Source organism: Monodon monoceros, unplaced genomic scaffold (genome assembly GCF_005190385.1).
Source record: "Monodon monoceros isolate NGI ecotype Baffin Bay Population unplaced genomic scaffold, NGI_Narwhal_1 Super_Scaffold_12, whole genome shotgun sequence".
Taxonomy (NCBI): domain Eukaryota; kingdom Metazoa; phylum Chordata; class Mammalia; order Artiodactyla; family Monodontidae; genus Monodon; species Monodon monoceros.
Window position 1 is genome coordinate 73,263,726 of NW_021703768.1, and position 26,379 is coordinate 73,290,104.

Here is a 26,379-nt window from a genome sequence, read left to right on the forward strand (position 1 = left end):
CTACTCTTCGTTGCCGTGCATGGACTTCTCTTTGTGGTGGCTTCTTTTATTGCAGCACATGGGCTCTAGGAGCACGGGCTTCAGTAGTTGTGTCTCATGGGCTCTAGAGCGCAGGCTCAGTAGTAGTGGTGCATGGGTTTCCTTGCTCCGCAGCATGTGGGATCTTCCCAGACCCGGGATCGAACCCATGTCCCCTGCATTGATAGGCGGATTCTTAACCACTGCACCACCAGGGAAGCCTCCTATGGCATGCTCTTTCACTTCAACTATAACGCCTCAGGGAAGCCTTTCCTGACCATCTTTTTCACTCTCTATCTCTATTCGCTACTTTAGTTTATTATAGCTTTGATCACCACCCAGTATTATATATTATATTTATCTCATCTTTCTAACTCTTTGTTTCTTCAAAAAGAATGTAATCTCAGTAAGGATTTTTGTGTAATGTTATATCCCTTGAGTCTAGAATGGTGTCTGGTGTATATATATATATATATATATATATATATATATATATATATATAGTAGGTGCTCAACAAATATTTGATGACAGAATAAATGAAGACTTTGTGTTCAAAGGATATTTACATTAGAGTACATTTCTATAGATACATGGATCTTTCTATCAGAATTCTCTAAAGCACAAAATAATCACAATTACTCCAAAATGAACTAAATTAAATAACTAGGTAAATACATGCATACTACATCAAATGGCCACATATGGACACTCGTTGCCCTATGTATTAATGCAGACTTGTAACAAATACTATTATTCAAAGTATTTACTGGATAGCTTGTGCTCAGGCAAATACTGGGATTTATGGGATGACTATAATCAAATGAATTGGATTCTAATAAGATAGAAAAAAGTGTCACCCTCAGGCAAATTTAAGGTTCGAATCACCAGTGTCTTTTGATCATTTTTGAAGGGAGAATGCTTCAGGCAAAAGATATAAACTGACGGTAAGTGAGAAAAACAATACAGTGTATGAGGTCTCGAAATGCCTCATATAAATCTGTAGACTTATCAGGTAGTCAGTGCAACTATTTTACTGACATGGGTCATGTGCTGGCCTGTCAGGGAGAATTCCAGATGTCCTCCTCCAGATCCTCCTGATAAAGAATTAGAAAAATAATTAACCATACCCATTTGGGTACATATGGTGACAATGAGGATCTTTATGTTTTAGAAATAAAGTGATAGGATTATTTTCCAGTAGAGTAAGGTGTTCATTGGGTGATATTCTGCCTTTTCAAGACTTAGCATTAATTTGTTCAGGACAACAACATGTTGGTAATAATACTGGAATATTACTATCTTTTCCTGTTGTTTGAAAGAGACATTCAGTTCACTGATTTGTTTATAGAAAAATCTCATATCTCAGTTGAGATATATCTCTCTGACTCTTTCATGTAGTATTAGTAATTCCCAGAACTTCCTAGTGACCTTATCCTATTTTATTTTCTGTCATGGCATTATCACCATCAGATGTAGTATCTATTTATTTATTTGAATGAGTTGTTTTCATATTTTCTTTCTCTCAGGTATCCATGTCAGATTCCAGTTGTGGTCTAAGAGGAAGTTTTTACTTTTTAATTTCTTTCTAATAACTTAGCTCAGGACAAGGTTGATTACAAAGAATTAAGAAAAAGCAGTATCCACTAGAAAGTAAGCTCCAGAAGGGCAAGGACTTTTTTGTTGTGGTTATTTACTGCTCTAGTCCTGGAGCCTTGAACAGTCTCTGGAATTTAATAGGTGCTCAGTAGGTACTCACTAAATGAAAAAAGTGGAGAAAACACTGCTAGTCTTACAGATTTGTCATGAGGATTAAACTAAAGGTTGTGTGCAAAAGTACCTAATACAGGAGGAGATGGAATCCAAAAACCCTGAAAGGACTGATATGGCACCCAGAAATGCCAGACCTGACTTTTAAGTGTATGAACGTCAGCACTTAAAATATTGATACTGATTAAATGCATGTTTTAAATAAATTTGACTTCTGAAAATTATATTCAGCATCCTCATTTTTATAGTGAATGAATTTTTTATAATGATGAGAAGCTCATTATGATTTTCATTAGCAATTTGCTTTATGTTTGGCTTATACAAGCTTCTCTCTTATAAAAGACGAAATAATATCCTAAACATTTTACCAAACCATAGACAGAACTACTCATGATCTTTATTTGACTGGTGTCTTGGCACTGTTCATTTGATAAAGATGACACTTAAACTACTGAACAAATTTGTTGGCTTTTCTTTTCTTTTTTTTTAAATTAATATCAAGGAAGGCCAGAGACAGTGCTCCACTTAGAACTCTAAGCAAATGCAAATATTAACATCAGGACCTCTGCAGTGAGATTTTACAAGGATTAAAGAAAGGGAGTTACAAAGCATTAGACATCTGATATTAGTGTGTGTGATCGGCTGATAGCCTCTTTATTTTCTTGATCCTTTCTCCTCAAAAAGATGCATCTTAGAATCTAACTTTTCAAAATTGCATAGTAATTGCATTTATTAGATGGACTGTAGTGTTTTATACTCTGTTCTTGTTGAAAGCATTGACATACAGGAGAAGCTCTGCCGTATTTCTTTACAAGATAGATGCTTTACATGCTGATGGTGACACTTCTTTTAGGCTATCAGGAGAGTCTAGCTTTTAGACCCAGCATTTTAAATATCTTGTGACTTGTTAAAGATGTCCATGTCAGATTCCAGTTATAGCTTAGGAAAAATTTTTATTTAGCAATCAAGGACAAATTTACCTGGAAAAAAAGTGGAGGGGGGGAAGTAGTATCAAAGGCCTCTTCTCCCTCCAGAAATATTGCTTCTTCAGTGTTCTTCAGTTTGCTACTTTTTATCCAATATTAGTACATTCTTCAGTTGTTAAGTTTGGATTCTTTTTCAGCTAACAAAAGTGGAATTTTTCAAGGGGTGGTGAATTATGCCTCTACTCCACTTCCCAAGCCCCCTCCACTCAGCTTTGATCTTATGGATCACATCTTGTCACGTCCATTGGGTTGAAGGGTCCTAAGAAGAGAGCATTGGTTCAGTAACTGCTTCCTTCCTGAGGCTTCTGTGATTTCTGGATTGTCTGGGCTTCTTTTGAAATTCTTATATGGCAGTTCTCTTGAACTTTCTTCCATAATTATCCTTCACACAAACTGTATTGGAGGGGTTGTGAAATGACATGTCTCTCTTTTACTCTGGGCCTTTTTTCTAAAATTAGTAAAATACACAGTCCTTGTATCTTTGGACCAATCAAGCCTCTGTTTTAATTCTATGTAGTTATTAATTTTGGTCCCTGCGTATGCCCAAAATCAGGGTCTATACACAAATCCTTGTCCTTGAAAGTTTTATAGCCCCAGAGGAACAAAGATTAATCATAATTATGTTATCTTCCTGAAAATCTCAGACCATGCTTCCTTTTTAAGAGCACAGATGATTCCTGAAGCAACAGGAAACAAAGCTGAGAAGTTTTTGAGCATTGCCTTTTCTTTGCCATTGTCCGGGAAAGGGAGTATGGCTCTCCCAAGACTGTCCACATCATTTTCCTATCAGGTGACTTAAGTAACAAATGTCCTTCTTGATTCTCATCTCTTTTCTTTCTTGGCAAATATGATTTCACCATTCAACTCCCCTTGCACACAATAACTCACGCCTTCCTTTGAGCTCCCGCCACCCTCCAGGTGGCTGTGCTATCACATTTAACGCATTGCAGTAAAATTTGGCACGAGCCTCTTCTCCACTGTAGACTCTGATCTTCTCCAGGTCAAGAGGCATGTATTATTCATCACTGATGAATAACTTGGCAAATAGAATGCACATAGTTTTTGCTTAGTAGGTGTATGTTGAATGAATGAATAGCAGTCATGTAACATGAACATTGTAACATGTAGCAAGAACATTGACCATTGTATGACACAGTAACCATGTTGCTCTCATATTGGAAAGAGTTGTACTTCTCTTGAACTACTCTGTGTGTGTGTGTGTGTGTGTGTGTGTGTGTGCATGTCTCTGAAACATCTGCTGGAAAAAGCACACTGGAATGAATGTATAGCTGATTTTTAGCAAATAGTACTTTGATACCCCACTCCTGATGCAGTCTTAGTTTATTTTTTATTTGCCTCGTTTCTCTCATTTTTATTTTATATTATGTAGATTATATGTCTTTATAAACTACTTAAAACAATTTTAAGAACATTAGTTAAACTTTCGTATTTTATAGGAATAATAAGGAAGCATAAAGAGGGTCCAGTACGTCTTTGCTGAGGAGGAAAGTAGGGGAAAAAACACCCTGAAAATGCTATTTACTATTACCCAGGTATTGAAATAACATGATAGGCAGCTTATTTACAAAGTTGCCTCAGCTGCCAAAGAAAATGTCTTCCAAGGACAGTAACATAGCTGTGAAAATAACAGCTTAGTCATAACAAAGGAGACCACTGTGATGGCATGTGTTCCTTTACCCTTCAAAACAGCAACCATAGGGAAACACATCCCTAAGCAGTTAGGCAATCTATATCCCAACATGAAGACTTCATCACACCTGACCTTTCTGTGGTTTTAAACCTAGGATTTAGTGCAAACAATTTTGGGTTACCTCAGCAGTACCAATTGAAGATTTAAACATATATTTTTTAAAGATTTCATGTCTGTCTTAGCTTTCAAATGACTAAATATTGACCCAGAGCCTTAACATTTTTTGTTGTTTTTTGTTTAATTTTTTTATAATTGACTCACACTATATATTAGTTTCAGGAATACTGCGTAGTAATTCAATATTTTTATACATTACAAAATGATCACAATAACTGTAATAGCCATCTGCTACCATACAAAGTTATTACAATACTATTGCCTATATTTCCTATGCTGTACATTGCATCCTTGTGACTTATTTATTGATATTTTATAACCGAAGTTTGTCCCATTTAATCCCCTTCCCCTACTTCACCCAGCCACTCCCCCTTCCTGGCATCTACCAGCTTGTTCTTTGTTTCTATGAGTCTGTTTCTGTTTTATTATGTTTGTTCATTTGTTTTGTTTTTTAGATTCCCTATATAAGTGAAATCATATGGTATTTGTCTTTCTCTGTCTTATTTCTTTTAACATAATACCCTCTGGGTCCACTCATGTTGTCATAAATGGCAAGATTTCTTCTTTATAGCTGAGTAATATTCCAGTGTGTGTGTGTGTGTGTGTGTGTGTGTATACACCACATCTTCTTTATCCATTCATCTGTCGATGGATACTTAGGTTGCTTCCATATCTTAGCTATTGTAAATAATGCTTCAGTGAACTTTGGGGTGAATATATCTTTTTGAATTACTGTTTTCATTTTCTTGGGATAGATACCCAGAAGTGGAATTCTTTCTGGGTTATATAGTAGCACTATTTTTAATTTTTTGATTCAAGTCACTGCTATGGGTGTTAAAGGAAATGCTTGCTCTTCTGAGAAATGGTGTTGGACCTTGGGTTAGAGGTGATGATGACTTTGTGGATAAGCTTGCTATAACAAAAAAGTCAGTGATATTAACCAAATACATGAAACAATCTGAGTATAGTTAAATGCCACATATAATTTCTATTCACAAGTTCACATTACAATGTTTCAGCAAAGTAATTTAACCAATTCACATGCTAAAGTGAATGGTAACGGCTGTCCTTTATGGAGTCTTTACCACATGCTAGGCATTGTGCTAAGCACTTTAATCAAGTTAATCTAATTTAATTCTCACAGCACATTTATGAAAAAAATAGATTTTATTCATATTTTATAAACAAGGATACTGAAGCTCAGAGAGGTAACTTCACTTGCCCATAGTCACACAGCTATTAAGTAGCAGCCGAGGTTCAAAGCCAGGCCCATCTGATTCAGAGTCCACATCTGTAAGCACTTCACTTTCTCACTCCCTGTTTTGTGAAATCATCATATTCTTCCTGTCTTCCATTTAGAATGTCCCAGACAGTAGTGGGTTTTGATGCATTTTCACCCATAATCAAAGCCAGTTAGATTAGTCTCTGTTTTTAGTGATAACAGGCAGCAGAATCTTCAAGCAAGTGTTTGATTTAGAGGAGATGATATCTCCTGACTCCTCTCGCCACACACCTGAGTAATAGGCCTTGACATTTGGTCAAGAACAGTCTTGACATTTGGTAAGATTTTATCATAAAAGTACATGATACCCTCCCAGACAGCATGTATATCACACTCTTGCATTTTCAGCATGTTTTTTAAATTATTTCCATTTTGTGGCACATGGAACTTTCATTTGAAGAAAGAGAGAATAAGAAATAAAGAAGAGAATACACTAGTATACCATCATAAAGGGAAGTTTTTCAAGACTTTAGCTGGCCCAGCTCTACATTTAAGAAGTTTGGCTACAATGAAAATTTAAGAATTTTAGCCAAAACAAAGAATCTTTACTGCATGTCAGATCATGATATTTTTTAATTAAAATAAATTCAGAAAATTCATGAAGGAGATAGGCTTAATTTTTTTAAGACAGGTTTTAGACTACTTGGGTTTTTCTCATACATTCATGATTATGCTCAGAAATTAATATTACTCTGCTGTTCCCATTTCATTTCACTGCCCTGAAATCCTGTTGTTGAAACTACAGGACTTGAAAATAACAGGAACATCCTGTTGTCAAAAATAAATTCCTTAGGATAAAGTATTAATTCAACTGAAGCCAATTTTTTTTTGGAGGGTGGGAAGTTCCTCAGTGGGAGGGGAGCTTATGAATGACAGAGTGCCATTCACTGCCCTTTCTTCATATCTTTGGATTCACTGGCCTTTTTTCATATCTTTGCTATATCTCTAACTAAATGAAATGTATTCTTTTGTATAAATATTTATATGTTGCAAAAACTTAATATGTGGTGTCATTAAAAACTTTCATGAGAGGGATAAGTAAGGTCTAAGCTGCTTGGGTCACTACTATTGAGTATTATATTCAGAAATGTGCATGTTTATTGTTTCATTCTATGATTTATTTAGTAGTCCCCTAGCCCCTGGGAATTCATATGCAAGGTAAAATAAAACACTGGGGACACTTCCTAAAAAAGGAATTTTTAGATTATTTGCAGAATATGGCCCCTGAAAACATTGGGGTTATTTTTCTTGAGTCTGACTTATGCTTTGGACCCTCATTTGGAACACTGACTTAGGAGTTTAGACAGTCAGGTTCTGGGCAGGCCTCAGAAGTCCTTGGTTCTTGGGTTCTTCACCCATACAGCTAGAGGGAGGGTGGAATGACCTTTATTATTTCTTCTAGTTTTAAGATTCCATGAAGAAAAAATGCCTTCGTGAAAGGAGGAGGTACAGTTATCTTTCTGGTAGACGGGTCAGGTTGATGGGACGTTCACAATGCCTTGCTTTCTGATAGTCAACATTGGGCGTCCTTCAGCAGTCACCCAATCCAGAATGTGGGCTTCCCAGTGGCTTGAAACTCTCCCTCTTCTAGAAAACCATCAGCTAATTGGCCTTTTCCCTCCAGAACTGTTTGCCGTCTCCTTAGAGGACAGCAGGTAAGATACCATCTGTTGAAATGCCTAGAGAAGCCCCTGAACCCAGCTCTGTCTCCTGCTGCTGACACTTCTGGACCAGGCCTGTTTGTCAGCTTGTGGCAGTGGAATAATGTTATGTTGGACTTCCTTGAGGGTTACCTACCTCTTTTTGAATGACCGACCCATAATTACCTTGACTTTTCAAGTTGGAACCAAGTTTCAACAACTAGTTTTGCAGAAACACAGATGAGTTATGTGGAAAAGCTGCAAAGGGGAAGTTTTCCTCTTTCCCCTCTTGCAGAGCCTCTGTGGACAAAGGCAGATCATCTTATTTGCATGACAAAATCACACGAAGTATCTGCTGATTGGCAAGGAATTCCAGAGGGAAAAAGCTGATTATCAAATCCCGCCTCTTCCATGAAGTCTTCCCTGACTACCCCAGTTTAAAGACTTTTCTATCATTAAACTCGTACCATTCAGCACTTTTCCCTAACAGATAAAAAAGGTGCTAGGTGTTCACACTTCCCTCTGTACTATTTGGTATCTTCTTTTTATTCAAATACAGGTTAAGTCTTGTATAGACATAAGAGGATTTGGGGCTTAGTAATAGATGATATATATATAATCATCGTAAATATCTTTATTGAGCACCTACAGTGTTCTAGGCTCCCATCCAAGAGCTTTACATTCAGTTCTCACTCCGCTCTTATGAGGCAGATGCTGTTGTTCACTCCATTTTATTTTTTAGGAAACTGAGGTATAGAGAAGCTCAATACTGGCTCAGGTCACAGAGTCAGTAAAAGGTATACCTAGGATTGACTCAAGACAGTCTGCTTCCAGAACCTTCATTCTTAACAGTACACTCTTTTTTTTGTAGGCAGTATTATCCTGATCCAGTAAGAGACTTTTTCCTACTCTGTCCTTCTTCCCGCACATAAATTGTCAATAGCAACAACATTTTCTTTTGAGAAAATTCTTTACAAAAGGAAATCATTTTATATCTATGTATCTGGTATCTAGTGTAAGACTTTCCAACTTCGGACTTTCACATATTGCTTCTACACCTGTATGATCTAATCCTTAAGATTTCAGAACTTCAAGGAAAGTGAAATGTGTCATTTCCCATCAAAGCTGGGGATTCCCCATAGAGTGGACAGAATTTTGGCCTCCATTTGCTTCCAGTTTACTTTCCTTTTCTGAAATTAATCCATAAACTCTATCTCCTTTCCCCCAGATATTTTGGCCTGTATTTCTTAACCATTTAAGCATTTATTAGATATCCCTCACATGTTGGCAGTGTATTATGGGATTTTATAATGTTCTCTCATTGTTACATTGTACGTCTCTTGCCCCAAGACCCTTCAGGGAAGAAGTTATGCCTTTCACATTTGCTAAGTTTCCAGCTCTAACTGTAACAGTGCAGGAGGTATAAAAATACTCAATAAATATCCATTAATTGTAGTATCATAGGCCAGCTGTAACAACCACCCAGTATGAACATATTAAGGGTGTTTAGCTATCTTAAAATACATCTTTGATGTGCTAACCCATTACTCTGAAGACCAACATCCTAAAATATTTGTTCAATAAAAAATTCAGCACATCAGATTGAATTGAACTCAGCAACAGAGTGAGTATTGGAGTTGAGACATAACTATGTTTTCTACAACTTGACATAATGACCTTGAAATAATTGACGTTATCACCTCATCTACTTAACATTATCCTGTTCTCTCAATAGTTAAAAGTTAACACTGTTGTTTCCAGGATTAAAATTTTACAGAAAGCACAAGGAAGTGTATAGTGTATTTTAAACAGGGTATGACTAACTTCAATGAACAATTTCTTAGTGATTTTAAGTCAGTATTTAGGAACATTACTTATTGCAATGTGTTATAAATGTTAATGTGAGTATAAATGATACAAGATGAGGGTATGACTGAGCACTCACTCCTACAGGGAATGCTCTAGGCATTTTTTCTTGGAGTATCTGCAACTTTCACATAAAGCCAGAGAAATCTGTGGGCCTAATCTTCAGGACAGTGTAATGTGGCTACTGTTCAGTAGTATATAGTCGATTAAAAGTTAGATTATCCTTCTACCAAGTGATTTTGCCCTTTTGAAAAATGAGTACCATTGCTCTCAGGATTTTTTGCCACTTGAAACACCTATATCATTAATAGAGTGGCCACAGTGACATAGACATGCATAGACATGCAGTTCTACCTTTCTCATAATTCCCATGGGCTCTAGATGAAACACTACAAGTGTGTTCTAAGACTGTTTGTGGAGGGAGCAGTACTCCAAAGTCTACAGAGTCTTAATCAGGAAAAGGAGAGAATATTTATGCTCTCATGAAACATAACCCTTAACTTCTTCTAAACTATCCCTAAATGTTTTGAGTTTATTGAAATCAGAGATTCAAAGCACAAAAAATAAAAAATTGTATCTCCAGCATCAATCTAAGATCAGAAAGTATGGATACTTCATCCTGCCTGTGTGATGAGGGATCACCTCACCTGAACCTGCTTTCCTGCTTTCCGCACTCTGTTGCTGAGTCCAGTTCAATCTGATGTGAATTTTTTATTGAACAAATATTTAAGGATGTTGGTCTTCAGAGTAGTGGGTTAGCACATCAAAGATGTGTTTTAAGGTATCTAAACACCCTTAATATGTTCATACTGGGTGGTTGTTAGAGCTGGTCTATGATACTACAGTTAATGAGTATTTTCTGAGTATCGTTGTCCATAAGTACAATTGTGAATGAAGATGGGGGTGCAAAAAGATAAATATTTCTTGGACTTTAATCTTGTATTCCCATGGTCACCTCTATCACCTTTTCAGATACAAGAAGGTGATAGGATTAGTCAGAAAAACACTTTTTAGCCATCCATTCAGAGGCTTGGTAAGCAAGAGGTTAAGGAGGACACCTTTGAATGCTCTAGGACAATGACATTTTCCAGTACCTATCAATTTTGTTTTATGAGGACATAGAGCATTAGTACATGCAAAAAGTAACGAGTCAGACCTTATTCTGATTAAATTCTGAAGGGGCTTGATTCACTGGAACCTACCTGGAGCGCAGTTGACAATCACTGTCCACTGGACCAATTTCAACAGTATCATCAAGTTGTTAAGGCGACAGACTGCTCAGACTTGAGTTTCTTGGAAAAAGAACAAAAAGGAAAGGTCATTCGGGGGTATCATGATTTTCAGACTGTTTTTTATCAATTCTTTCTACGCTGTTAATACTTTAAGTTTTTAATGAGCTAATTATGAACAATACAAGGCTGCATTTTAGTGTACGTAGTATATCTGACTACTTCAAAATTGTAGGCAGTTTAATATTCAGTGAATCAAAATATCTGCTCCTTTTGAAGTAGATGGAACAGTATTGCTTGGATATATCCACATTTTTCTTAGCTCAATCTTTTCAAGTAATATAAGCATGTGGATACATTGTAAATACTGAAACGTGAGACTGATTCTTATTCTTTGATCACTTGTCAGTGCATAGAAGTCGATAGCAATGATAACCATGGAGTAGATTTGAGCTCTAAAACTGGTAGACATGGCAGTGATATCGGCAGGAAATGAGGTGTAGTTGGACCTCAAAGGACCTGGAATTAAAATGCTGAAGACCAGACCACACTCTTCATCTCTTAGGGACCACAGAGCCTCACTTCTTGTTGTGGTGAACATCTCAATGCCCCTCCCAACCCTTGCCTCCCCCCGCCATTTTTCTATCCATTTATACTCGATGTTCGTTGTGTGTTTACTCCAAGATGGCTGTTTGCCCTGAACTTAGAATGGTTCTAGTGCCCACTGCTAACTGGCAATTATCCATATGAAATTCTCAAGACCAAAAAACTCATTGGCTCAGCTCAACGTTTAGAGCAGAGTCACCAAGTTATAAATCGGAGGCAAGCCAGAAGAATGTCTGTCTTTGGCTCAGGTATCCATCTCAGAGCTAGTCACCTGTATTTGGGTGAGCTGTGGGTGGGATGTGAGGATAGAGGTGTATGGAACACAGGCTCTTCCAGAACCCCTGAGCAGTGTCAGCAGTTATGGAACATGTCTATCGTGCCCACAACTATCAGAATCCTTATTCCTTCAAGGGTTGTTTAGTCGCAGCTGATTTTTTACCTGCCATCCACACCTGTCACAGCCCAGCACTCCCCTTCTTGTTTTGTTCCACCGGTCTGCAGATGGCTTGTGTCCTCTCTCAGTTTATTCGCTTTCTCTCTCTCCTTTTCGGTAACGAGCATGTTCAGGTTGCGAATCACAGGCTTCTAAATGCGACAGGAGCTAATTGCCAGACTTCTAAATGTGACACATCTCTGCTTCTCTGTCCCTTTTGCTTCCTGCTGCTTTTCCCTCTCTGGTTCTTCAGGCTGCTGTGACCACCATGTGCTGCAAAATCTCTGGGCCTAATTCTCCTTTTGGGGTTACACTTGGCTTCACTGCCAAATAGATGTAAAGATTAGTTAATTTTGTTAATTAGTTTAAGCTACTTTATGCCTCATGAGTGCGCTAGAAGAGTGCTCCTCCAGCTTTTCAATGTGCACATGAAACACGTGGGGATCTTGTTCAAATGTAGTTTCAGGAACTCTGTCATGGAGTGTGAGATTCTGCATGTATAGCAAACTCCCAGGTAGTGTTGATGATGCTGATGAATTAACAGTGCTTTGAATAGAAGATTAGATTGACTTATTGTAACTATGGTCTTCTTGATGGGAAGGACCGTGCCTTAGGCATCTTCATCTGCCCTTCCATGGCCAGCACCATACCTGATACGTGGTAGATATTCAGATGTTGCTTGGATTTTGATTCAACTAAGCACACAGGAAATACAGGATTTTCTATGCCTACTTCTTAAAAAAGTGAGTGGTTTCAAAGACTGCTAAAAATCAGTGAAAGAAATAAACATTTCTTAAGGGTCTGATTATGCAAAGGACTAGGAGAAATACTAAAAAAAAATACAGTCCAAGTCCTCAAGGAAACACTGTCCTACTAACTCTAATATGTCTTTGCTAGAATTGTGAAATAATTTTAGAATTGTAGGGGTAGCAGAATGAACCTATTTATGCTATAGCATTTGACCTCATATACTTTGTGTCATTTTTCCATATGTACAATGAGGCTAAGGGGACTGTTGTGATACTTATGTGTGATAATACATGTAGGGATTGAGTTTCATGCCTGGCACACAGTAAATGATCACTGCTAATACTGTTAGTAGTGGTAGAAGAAGTAGAAACAGTAGTAGTAATATTTAAGGTTGTTTTCATTACTAGCTAATTCAGTTTAAGAAAATACTTGGCTCTTCCTCTTCTTCTCTAAGTCCATACATTATCCTAATATGAGATTTCACTTTGTAGGGCTTATCTGCAATTTAGTCTTAATATTGTTCTTGTTTAGAGTTTAAAGGAAGATGAAGTTTAGAACTCAGTTGTGTGCAGTACAACAGAAGGACTTCTAGAAGAATTTGTTTTCCTAACTTGCAGCTCGTTAAACAGTTATTTTCTCTTCACTCCAATGTCTTCATAAATTTATTCCTGAGAAAAAAATGAATGTGCTTAAAGGGCTCTCTCTAAACCTCTCCAGTCATTTTGAATGGGACAGGAAATGCACACATATACACAGAAATACATGCATACATACATAAATTCACAGGTGAACTAAAAGTGTGTGTTAAATAATAACATCATCTTTGGAAAGAAAGTAAATTGAGCGGGCAAGGAAAGGAATATTGAACTCATAAGTATTGGCTTAGATATTATTTATAAGCATCTACATAATGAATAACATCTGTATTCTTCAACTAATAGGGCCAGTACATCGATGTATTGTACTTTCTACACAAAGTAGAACTCAGTTTGCAATAAGTGGACAATTCTTGATCCATCATACATTTTAAAATTTCTGGAATAAAACTGACAGACCATCTCTTTTTTTCCCATATCACCATGAGTTTCCATGTGGAAAAGAAAAAGCTGGTTGCAGCGGCAAATGTAACTGTGACATAGGTGCCATCATTAAAGAAATCTCCCCTCCTGGGGGAGGTTGGCACATGAGCCTATGAGTCATAACTATTATCATTGTCTTGTTGAGGAGAAGTACTTATAAAGACCTTAGAAACAAACATCTGTTATTCTTTCATTACCTAGTTCCTTTTTCATTACCTATGTAACCCAGATGTAACGCACATGTCTGCTGCCTGGATTGCTTCATGTCCTCCAGTGCGCCAGGGTCAACTTGTTCTCTAAAATATAATTTAAATGGACTCAAATTACAGTTTCACGTACAGGGAGTTCCCAGCATCTCTTCCAATATTTTTAGCAGTTGTAAGTGAAGCTTTTGTCTCTCCTGGACTCTTTGCTTCTGAGCCCCTCCTTATGCTGACTTCATACAAGAATAAAAAAAATTGAAATACCGTATACCACCCACGTAATTTTTTTTAATCAAGTTGGGTAATACAAGTAGAAAACTTCAATAAGTATAAAGAACTACCTGGGAGCGGTGGGGTGAGGGGGTAATAATAATCTTACTAAATGAGAAAGTGAGGGGCTTCCCTGGTGGCACAGTGGTTAAGAATCTGCCTGCCAATGCACAGGACACGGGTTTGAGCCCTGGTCCAGGAAGATCCCACATGCCATGGGGCAACTAAGCCCGTGCGCCACAGCTACTGAGCCTGCGCTCTAGAGCCCGCAAGCCACAACTACTGAGCCTGTGTGCCACAACTACTGAAGCCTGCGTGCCTAGAGCCCATGCTTCACTACAAGAGAAGCCACTGCCATGAGAAGCCCACGCACCGCAGTGAAGAGTAGCCCCTGCTTGCCACAACTAGAGAAAGCACACGCACAGCAATGAAGGCCCAATGCAGCCAAAATAAATAAATAAATATATTTTTTTAAATAAATAAATAAATAAAATAAATGAGGAAGTGACATAAGGCGTTGTGAATGCTCCAGGGTAGACTTGAAGAGGAAAAACTGAAGATAGTGAAACAACATCTACTTATTTCATCTGGCTTAAAATAGAGAAAAAGAATGAAGTCCTGGCAAGATTTTGAAATAAAGTAGGATTGTCTGAGGGTTATAATAAGAAAGGAAATTTACCCGTGAAACTTTAAAAGGGAACAGCAAAAGTTCGTCATGTGATTACAAGAACCCAAAAGAATAATATTTGACACCAAAAGAGAGAAGGGTCGCCAGAATGCTTTGAAGCTGGTTGAGCTAGTAATTACAAGGAAGAACTTTCCTCGCCCTTTTTAAGACAGCAAATCCACACGGCCTTTGTCTCATTTTCTGGTAACTGCCACAGCTGTCCTTGAAGCAGTAGTTGCCAGCAGGTTAATCAGCTCCTTCCACAGCCCTGTGTATGCATAGTATTCAGCCTGCTTGTTTCTTACATTGTTTTTCCAAGAATTTGTTCCCAGCCTTACTTCAAAAACTGTTTTGAACATGATATTCAGTTTCCTCACTCCCCACATCACTTTCATGTGATCTAATCTTCAGACTACCTGGATGTACTGTACATCTTAGTCAGTTGGACTAAAGAAAATTCTGGTTAGTGAGACTTTTTTTTTCCTTTGAGGGTAGGGTATAGTTCATTTATCTTGGGAACTTTTAAATGTGTGTCGCAAGTTTTATTCTACATCAGTAGAAATTCCATTCAGAAAAGATTGATCAGAAACTTAGAATATGTATTAGCTTTAAAGGAAAAGTTCAGTGAGAATTTAAAACAAGGAAGTGTTAGTATATAAGATAGAATGTAGAATGACATAGCCAGCTCCACCTGCATTCCATGGCCCAGGTCACACGAGTAGGGGCCCTGACTGCAGCCTGCACTTGTGGGTTACCCTTTCAGCCCTGTCTCATTTGCAATTGTTAGTGTTTGTTGCAGGAGAGTTGTCTGACCCCCTAATCCCTAAGAGAGGTGGTACACAAGGCAGAGAGTTTGTTGGAGGGAGACTGGGATGGAGTCACAGCTGGACAGGAGTGGGCAAGGGAAGCCCCTGCCGGACTGTAGTACCTGTGCAGGAGAGGAAGGCAGAAGGGGCTGCAGACAGGGCAGGCACGCTGGGGGCCCAAGCCCTCCTCATTCATGATCTGGCCCCACGCTGACCAGGTGGAGGACAAACTTAGGGCACTCTCACCAGCCTGATGCTAATGAGAGGCCACGATTTGTAGGGCTCGGAAGAAACAGAGGGGAAAAGGGTTGCTTCAGGATTAGATAATTTTCCTGCCCCTTCCTCTGAAAGAATGGCCCAACATGGCCAAGTCACTGTACAAACAGGGAGAATTGCAAATGAGATTGTGAAGAGCTGTGACACTTTGGGGATTCTCCCCCTCTTCCCAAAGCCACTGCACACATGCCTGGTTACTTCTAACCTCCCAGAGGTCCACTTTGCCCAATTTATTTTTTGACCAGGATCGCACGGCATTCATTGAAGTCCTCCTTTCAAATGTTTTCCTCTAAAATAAAGGGAAGTTTTCAGGAAAGCACTTCAGATAGAGGTGAGAACCAAACATGGCCAGCCACCGGCAAGCATAGATGTTGGAGAGCCAAACCTATACGCCATAACACTGTGTACAAAATGTTTATTATCCTAAAACAGCTCACAGTAGATTCGGTAATTATTCCCATTTTACAGCCTGAAATTGACTTGTGATGACATTTTTCAAGATAAAAATTAAAACACTGAAGCCCGTGTGACTTCCTTTGTCAGTGTCTGTGTTTGTCTAACCTGCTTTAAGCCAGCCTGTGGCAGTGAATCCATAATTCAGGTGAAAACAAATCAGCTCAATAACAAAAAAACAAACAACCCAATCCAAAAATGGGCAGAAGACCTAAACAGACATTTCTCCAAAGAAGATATACAGACTGCCAACAAACACGTGAAAGGATGCTCAGCATCATTAATCATTAGAGAAATGCAAATCAAAACTACCGTGAGATATCATCTCACACCAGTCAGAATGGCCATCATCAAAAAATCTAGAAACAATAAATGCTGGAGAGGGTGTGGAGAAAAGGGAACACTCCTGCACTGCTGGTGGGAATGTGAATTGGTACAGCCACTATGGAGAACAGTATGGAGGTTCCTTAAAAAACTATAAATAGAACTACCATATGCCCCAGCAATCCCACTATTGGTCATATACCCTGAGAAAACCATAATTCAAAAAGAGTCATGTACCAAAATGTTCATTGCAGCTCTATGTACAATAGCCTGGAGATGGAAACAACCTAAGTGCCCATCATCGGATGAATGGATAAAGAAGATGTGGCACATATATACAATGGAATATTACTCAGCCATAAAAAGAAACGAAATTGAGCTATTTGTAATGAGGTGGATAGACCTAGAGTCTGTCATACAGAGTGAAGTAAGTCAGAAAGAGAAAGACAAATGCCGTATGCTAACACATATATATGGAATTTAAGGAAAAAAAAGTGTCATGAAGAACCTAGGGGTAAGACAGGAATAAAGACACAAACTTACTAGAGAACGGACTTGAGGATATGGGGAGGGGGAAGGGTGAGCTGTGACAAAGCGAGAGAGAGGCATGGACATATATACACTACCAAACGTAAGGTAGATAGCTAGTGGGAAGCAGCCGCATAGCACAGGGAGATCAGCTCAGTACTTTGTGACCGCCTGGAGGGGTGGGATAGGGAGGGTGAGAGGGAGGGAGACGCAAGAGGGAAGAGATATGGGAACATATGTATATGTATAACTGATTCACTTTGTTATAAAGCAGAAACTAACACCATTGTAAAGCAATTATACCCCAATAAAGATGTTAAAAAAAATAAAATTAAATTTAAAAAAAAAAGAAATCATTTAAAGCCAATGTACATAAAAACAAGTAGCCAACATGACCCCTATTTTTAGTGCAGAAATATATTCAAGATCAAAGCCATTAATGTTTGCCTGTTTTATTTAATCACATGCCTTTTACCTGGAAGATGTGGGTCTTATGGCATACAAATGAGTGTACAGGAAAGGATTCAGGCTTTGTGCTGTCCAAATTAAATTCTAAAAGCCAGAAAATTCATCATTCTGACATCTCTTTGCAGATGCAGAATGTGTGTTGAAATATCTCTTGAAATGTGTCTTGTTTACTTGAATACATTTAGCAGATCATATTAATTAGAAATAATATCTGAGTAAAGTCTTTAATAACGTATCTCTTTTTAAACATAAAATCAAAGGGACTGATTTCCCAAGTTGCAAGAATGGGTGTTTCCCCTGATTACCTATAGTTTGGATTTTGAGGTTTTCTTCTTAATAAGTTATATTTTTTTCCTTGAGTTATCAGCATCCATTATTTTTGGCTATATTGCAATCTAGGTTTGCAGATATTATGTATTAAAAAATGGAGAAGTTGGGGAAAATATTTCACGAGAGACATTCTCTACTATTAAGATTTCTTGTATTATTGCCATTATAAGTTGTAGGAGGTGTGTCCTCTATAAGAATACCTCAGAAGCACAGTTTTAGATACTGAGAACCTATTTAACAGTCCTCCATTTTGAGATTGTTTTGTGAAAGATTTTATATGAACAAGATGATTTTTATAACCCGTGAGTAAAATCTTCCAATTACATCTCTAAAACCATTTTCCGTGGAATTTCAGTATTACCAAAATATATAAATAATGTTAAGTTTACCTTAAACCTCATTGATCTAAATAAACTCCAGTAATAATGGATACAGTTATGCAGTATAGCTTCTAAATGGAAAATTGTCATCATTTTCAAGAGAATGAATGGCTCTAGGGAAATGTACAGCTTAGGAATGACAAAACTGTCATCCAAGCAGAGAACAAAATTGTGGAAATTACAGAGTTGAGCCCTGGGAATCCTCAAATTTGCCTTTAAACAATACCTTCTTCAAACTAGTGGTTACCAGTGGGGAGAGGGAAAGGGGAAAGGCAACATAGGGGTAGAACTATTAGGTATAAAAGAGGTAGGAACTAAGAGGTTATACTATTAGGTATAACGTAAGCTACAAGAGAATATTGTACAACACAGGGAATATAGCCAATATTTTATAACAACTATAAATGGAGTATAATCTTTAAAAATTGTGAATCACTGTATCGTACACCTGTAACTTACATAATATTGTATAACAACTATACTTCAATAAAAAAATTAAAAAAGATAAAAGAAAACAATTACCTTCCCTCATGTGGTCCCTAGTGAAACCGTGGTCTCATTAGACGAAGAAGACAGAGCTGGAAAAGCAAATATGCGTTTCTGAAATTTGTTTGGCCGTAACCTTTTTTGAAGTTTTCTGAGCACCTCAGGATATGCATGTCCCATGGAATCTACTTTGTGAAGCAGTGGGTTAGATTTAGTCATGTAGCCTCTACTCAAACAGAGCTCCAATTTGGCAAGCCAGAAAGTTGCTTTTGCCAACATTTAGATACAAAGAGCTAGTATAAAGCGGTGATGTAATGCATGGTGCATTTAGAAATGTTTGTGTTGAAGCTGAGTTATCTCTTCTCTTGTCTCTTCCAGGTGTTTCATCCCAAACATCTATGCAGCTCTGTTCAGTGCAGCTCTTGTTCCGTTAATGTGCCTCGTGGTAGTATTTGTGGTGTTCATCCATGCCTACCAGGTGAAGCCACAGTGGAAAGCATATGATGATGTCTTCAGAGGAAGAACAAATGCTGCAGGTTTGAAAGAAACTGTATTTGTATTTTAAGATGGGGACTTTTAATGGAGGGAAAAGGTCACTGAATATTCTTTATCAAGAAAAGGAGTGAGGGCTTCCCTGGTGGCGCAGTGGTTGAGAGTCCGCCTGCCAATGCAGGGGACACAGGTTTGTGCCCCAGTCCGGGAAGATCCCACATGCCTCGGAGAGGCTGGGCCTGTGAGCCATGGCCGCTGAGCCTGCGCGTCCGGAGCCTGTGCTCCGCAACGGGAGAGGCCACAGCAGTGAGAGGCCCGTGTACCGCAAAAAAAAAAAAGAAAAAAGAAAGAAAGAAAAGGAGTGAGGTTCGACTTAGCTTTCAGCTCTGAAGCCATAAGTTAAATTATAGTTCTCCAATTTCTCCTGCTCCTTGGGACTTCCTGACATCTCTCTTTCTTCAGGGCTCTGTAGGTTTTATTCTGATGCCAGTTTTGTCCCTGAGATATTAATATTCAAGTAAATGACTCACAGCCTTTGGGAGCTGCTTCCCCAAGTGTTCTTCAACTCAAGCAGTAACAACCTGTTTTCAACCTGTGAAATCTGTTCATTTCTTTCAGATTCTGAGACTTCTTCACAAACCTCCATAATGCTTGGGAGTGCTGTCTTTTGCATGTGGAGTTCTGACTGTGCTGACAAATGTTTAAAAACATATGTGACCAGACAGCTTCATAAGTGGCTACACATGTCTGGTTCCTTAAGAGTACAGTCTTTCCAGCTCAAATTGGCTTTCACTACAGCTCATTTTTTCCCTTTGAATCATACTTAACACAGGTTTTTATGATGTGTTTCTTTTTCTGTTGTTAGATTAGCGTCTCTTAGGAATTTTTTTAAGGAACAATAACCAAACACCTTCATACAGAAAAGTCACTCTAAAATGGTTTGAGTGATATTAGGGAGAATCTGATGAGCTGGGGGTGGGGAAATCCCGCTTGGGCCAAGAGGAAGGCTAGTCTTTTCTAAGCTTTTACAAATCTAAAGCCAAATGAATGGAGAAGTTCTTCACTTTTTAAGTGCTTTTCAGAGTTTAAGCAAGATACCATATATGAAGTCCCTAGAATACATAATACAATAATGTCTAATACATTATTAGAGACTCAATATATATTGTCATTTATAGGCTAATAAAAGGATTCATTCTAATATAAGAAAAGCCTGTAGTTCCTAAACTGTGTCAGGGAAGATGCAAAAAGATTTTCCTTGTTGTGTAAAAAGAAGGGACTCTTTTATATTAGTCTGTGGGGTAGTTTGTAGATAGTTGTATCTAGCCAACTCTTCCCTCTTCTCTCTCATTTAGCATGCAGTTATTATGTGGGCAGAAATATTATTTAAGGTTATGATTAATCTTAGATTCTTCCGTTAAAAAAGCAATATTCAATGTAGAAATCCACCTTTTTCACGGGATATAGAATTTATCTAGAAGCTATGCTTTTATTCAACTTGAGATTCATTTTATTAAAATGCATATTCTCTTTTGAAGGAAAAGTTTCTTTCCCCAAATAACCAGATTTATTTTGTTCTGTATATTATGTAAAAGTGCCAATGTTTGCATGTTTTCAATAATGATAACATCATAAGGGCCTAACCTAACGAGTTAGTCCTTTCATGCCTGAATCACCCCTGTGCCTTTTTGGATATGATCCATCATGGATAGAGTAGATAAACAATGCTCTGATTATCTGAAAAACAGCCCTCAAGCATTGAACATAATGCTAAAAGCCCTAGCACACTTCTATCCCAACTAGCGAAACCTCTTTTGCAATGAAATATTAATAGAAGCATTGCTCTTATTGTAGCTTTCAAATAAAAACAATTATGACAGTTCTGATTCCCCTATTCCCACTCAATCTAATAGTCATTATCTCACTTGGACTCTTACAGTGTTTTCCTGATAGGTCACTAGTTCTAGTTCTTCTCCAGTATCATTTTCTCGGATGTCTATATTTCAACAAAGTGGCTCCCCTCACTCTCTAGCTTTACAGTCATTCGAAGTCTCTCTCATTGCCCAGAAGAAAGCCCAGTCTTTTTATAACACAAGAGTCTCTATAAGTCCACCCCTGGGCCATCTTTTCGTCCCCAAGTTAGTTACCATTCAGCCTGCATTCTGACCATGCCATCAATTTACTCCTCTTACTCGTTCTTTTTTTTTTAATAAATTTTATTTATTTATTTATTTATTTTTGGCTGTGTTGGGTCTTCATTACTGTGTACAGGCTTTCTCTAGTTGCAACGAGTGGGTGCTACTCTTCGTTGCAGTGCACGGGCTTCTCTTGTTGTGGAGCATGGGCTCTAGGCATGCGGACTCAGTAGTTGCAGCACGCGGGCTCACTAGTTGTGGCTCGTGGGCTCTAGATTGCAGGCTCCCTAGTTGTGGCGCACGGGCTTAGTTGCTCCACGGCATGTGGGATCTTCCCAGACCAGGGCTTGAACCCATGTCTCTTGCACTGGCAGGTGGGTTCTCAACCACTGTGCCACCAGGGAAGCCCCTACTCTTACTCATCCTTAAAATTGCCTGATACTGTCATCCTTGCTCATGTAAGGCGCCCTCTGTGAACTCCTCATCATCAGTTGATAAAACTCATGTGTTTAGTAAGTAATGTGAGAAAATGTGGATGAAAGAGAGGTGGAAGGTGCTTATTACCCTTCCATAACCTTCATTATCTCCCCAAAGCTGTCCTAAAGAAACCCATGATCTAAGTAAAAGTGGTGTGCTGAACAAACACAAGTTAACCCCTAGGAAGCCCTTCCAGCAAGATACTGCTCACTGTTTTATAGAAATCTTGGAAGCTCCCAACATGCTACCTCTTCTGTGACGCCTTTGGAATTCCCTCTTTACAGAGCCACACCAAATAAGCATTACTCATTCCTTCTTGTATGCTTTTAAAGCACTTTGTTCCTACAGCCATTACAGCACTTAGCACTTATTTCAGAATGAAATGGTGACTTGTTTTGGTGTGTGTGGCTGATTTCCTTAATAAATTATGAATTCTTTGAGGGTAAGGACCATTTATTATTCATCTCTGTATCACCAGAGTCTGGTAGAGTGCTCAGTAGATAGCAGGAGCATAATTAATATTTGTTGACTAAATGAATAAATTAATAATCATCAATGCACCATAAAATCTTATGATTATGGGAATGGATCCCCAAGCTAAATATAACTTTAAGAAGAAAAGGAATCTGTCATATCATCAGAAGTAGAAATTATAGAATTTATCTCATTGATCTGTTTGTAGGTATCCCTTTAAAAGTTATTATTAGGACTATCATTTTTGCCTTGACTTCTCTGATTCCCAAAACTATGTGTTCAGCTTTGACCTCTAAGCTGATATCTTACATTTTATTTGAAACCTCCTTTAACTCTCTTCCATCTGAACATGTTCCACATACCTCGAATTCAAATTTTCAAGAAAAAAAATGTCAATCTACTCTACCAAGGAGCATTTGATAACTCTCCTTGAATCTGTCTGCTAGAATTCCATTGCATTGACCTGAAAAATATCCAGTCCAGAAGGACTGTAAATTCATGTTTTGCCCATTTCCCTGCTCCATATACATAGCAGTTAATGACAAGATATAACAAGAGAAAATTAAAAAGAAGATGAATTGTGGATCAGAAAGAGCAGAAGCACAAAGTATAAGCTGGGCTACTGTCAAGGACCTGATGTTTTCTGGGTCCACAAGCCTGTGAATGCAGGAGTATCTCAACTGCTGCGGTGGTAAGTTGGGAATTAAAGGTCTCACCCAAGGCCGGTAGACTGGAGCAGTAGCACCTGTAGGAAAGGAACCTGAAAAAGAGCTGCCATAGTAGCTTGGGCTTTGGCTTAGGGATCTGGGAGCCCAAAGAGAAAGCAGAGGAAGCATCTCACCAAGTTCCTGGGCCAAAATCTCTAGAGTTCACAGAGTTTATCTGCCATAATCATATGTATATGTCATTATGGGGACAGAAGACCCATGACACCAAACTAGTCCTTTTTGGACAGAAGGGTTAAGTGGAGGCCACCACAAAACCATTAGACAGAAAAAGGTAGCCAGAGAGAAAGACAGAGAGTGAGAGAGAGAGAGAGAGAGAGAGAGAGAGAACAAGGAAGCAAATGCTTTCTACTCAAGATTAGCTACAATATAAAAGTCCCAAACATTGGAGGAAAACTAACAAAGATAGCCCTTAAAATCAGCAAAGAGATGAATTTAACATAGAAAAAAATATAAAAATAGAATAAACGATAAATAACTTTCTCAAGTTATTTAGGTTCCTCAAAAATATAAAGTAGGAATCATCAAACTATGGCCCTGCCAGCCACTTACCTGTTTCCTCATTTTATCTATTTTTTTAACAGCTTCATTGAGATATAGTTTACATCCCATAAAGTTCATCTGTTTAAATTGTACAGTTCATTGGTCTTTACTATATTTATATAGTTGTGTAACTATCGCCATAATCTAATTTTAGAATATTTGCATCATCCCAAAAAAGAAACCCCATACCTGTTAGCAGTCACTCCCCATTCTCCACTTCCCTGAAGCCTAGGTAACTGCTAATCAATTTTCTGTCTCTATAGATTTGTCTATTCTGGACATTTCATATAATGGAACTATAGAATAGGTGGTCTTTTATTAAGTCTGGCTTCTTTCACTTAACATAGTGGTTTCAGAGTTCATCCATATTTTATATCATGTATCAGTACATAGTTCTTTTTATTGCCAAATAATATTGCATTGTGTGAACATACTACATTTTGCTTTCCTATTCATCAGTTGATGGACATTTGGGTTGTTTTCGCCTTTTGGCTATTATGAAAAACATTCCTATGGTCATTTATATATAAGTTTTTGTATTAACATGTGTTTTCATTTCTCTCGGGTATATGCCTAGAATTGGAATTTCTGCGTCATACAGTAGCTCGATGTTTAACATTTTGAGGAACTGCCAAACTGTTTTCCAAAGTAGCTGCGGTGACCTGTTTTTGTAAGTAAAGGTTTTTCTTGACACCCAGCCACACCCATTTGTTTACATATATTCTATGGCTGCTTGCAACAAAAACCATGTGGCCTGAAAAACCTAACATTTAATATCTGGCCCTGTACAGAAAATGGTTGACCATTGACCCCTGACATAAAGGAAGGTATATCCATTCAAAGCACTTAAACATAAAAAAAAAAAAATAGATATAAGCAAATAAAATTAAAACAGACCAATATGAAAATGAAAAAATTTCAATAATCTTGACAGTGAAAAATAACACTAGTCGAAAGTTTTAAATATCTTTATATTTGAGATAAAATATAGATGAGACACAGAGAAGAGAGAATTAATTAATTAGAATCCGAAGCTAGGATTAAGGAATTCATGTGAAAGATACAGAAAAAGAGAAAATATGAAAACAGAGCTAAGAAGTATGAGAATACATTGCCAGGAGAAAAGAATACAGGGAATGGAGAGTAATCAATAGTTGAAGAGGTAATGTTGAGAATTTTCTAGAATTAAAGAAATTAACATAACTACCCATAAATATCTACCTTGTTTAAAAATTGGGGGAGAGGGGTAGGGGAATGCTGAAAAGTCTACTATATTAGTAAAGTTCCCACATCTGTATTTTTGAAAACTGGATAGTAAGTACCCTTTCTTTGCTTCTAATATTCTTTATTGTTAGAATAATTGGCACAAACCCCACTCAGGAGTTTGAGTCCACAGTGCAAGCAGTTACCACTATGTTCTCTAAAAGCCAAAGCTTCAAATGCAACACAGACTGGTACCAAGCCTCTTCTCTTCTTTCCTCTGAGATTCCTGCACTTTTTATACCCCGTGTGTACGTTATATCTGAGAAGGAGGGCAGTTCCAATTACAGTCGGCCCTCTGTATCACCAGGTTCTGCATTTGCAAATTCAACCAGCCATGGGTCGGAAAATATTTGGGAAAAAAAAATTCCAGAAAGTTCCAAAAAGCAAATCTTGAATTTGCCACACACCAGCAACTATTTACATAGCATTTACATTGTGTTTACAACTATTTACATTGTATTAGGTATTATTTTAAGTATTCCAGGGGATGTGCATAGGTTATATGCAAATAGTATGACATTTTATATAAGGGACTTTGAGCATCCTTGGATTTTGGTATCCTGCAGGGTCCTGGAACTAATCCCCAATGGATACAGAGGGAAGACTGTAGTCTCAAGCAGATCTGGCTTAGTTCTTTACAATTCCAAACATGCAAAATAGACCTTTTTCCTAAGGCAGCTGAGATGGTTTATAGTTTAGTTTTATTTTGCCCTGCATTTTTAAAAATTTAATTTATTTTAAATTAAGTAATTTATTTATTTTTGGCTGTGTTGGGTCTTCGTTGCTGCGCGCAGGCTTTCTCTAGTTGCGGTGGGCGGGGGCTACTCTTCGTTGCAGTGCACAGCCTTCTCATTGTGATGGCTTCTTTTGTTGTGGAGCACAGGCTCTAGGGACATGGGCTTCAGTAGTTGTGGCACGCAGGCTCATTAGTTGCGGTTCTCGGGCTCTAGAGCACAGGCTCAGTAGTTATGGCGGATGGGCTTAGTTGCTCCACGGCATGTGGGATCTTCCCAGACCAGGGATCGAACCTGTGTCCCCTGCATTGGCAGGCAGATTCGTAACCACTGTGCCACCAGGGAAGTCCCCTGCATTTTTTTAATTGGATGAGTATTTCCAGATATTACAGTTGACCGTTGAACAGCACTGATTTGAACTATGCACTTATATGCAGATTTTTTCAATAGATACGTACTACAGTACTATACCATCCACCATTGGTTGAATCCTCAGATGCAGAAAATATATATATATTATTATATATATAACTGTAAAGTTATATGTGGATTTTTGTTTGTGAGGGGGTTTGGCACCCCTAACCTTTGCATTGTTCAAGGCTTAACTGTATTAGATAGTAGCATGAGAAATATATTCTCAAATAATAAATCAAGAGTTGAAAGTAAATCCCCTTTTATTACAGAAGCATAGTTTCCTAGTTTTCCAAATTATGTTAAATTTTGAGTATTTTTGGTCAAACCTTGTCAAGAGTTTTTTGTTTATTTATAAATTACCTTTAACAATGAGTAAGATGCATTATGAGAAGGAAAGGTCAATTTATAGTTTCGTTATAGCCAAGCTGTTTTTTGTTTTTAGTAGC

At 38.0% G+C, this 26,379-nt stretch overlaps 1 protein-coding gene across 1 annotated transcript in view; it reads left to right on the forward strand.

The window, feature by feature from the left end:
• The window catches only part of ADGRV1 (adhesion G protein-coupled receptor V1), a 520,998-nt gene that overhangs the window by 419,102 nt on the left and 75,517 nt on the right, over positions 1 to 26,379 (forward strand). The window contains exon 87 of the mRNA XM_029215616.1: positions 19,055 to 19,212. Coding sequence (XP_029071449.1) covers positions 19,055 to 19,212 — 158 coding nt within the window. The remainder of the gene's footprint in view (positions 1 to 19,054; positions 19,213 to 26,379) is intronic.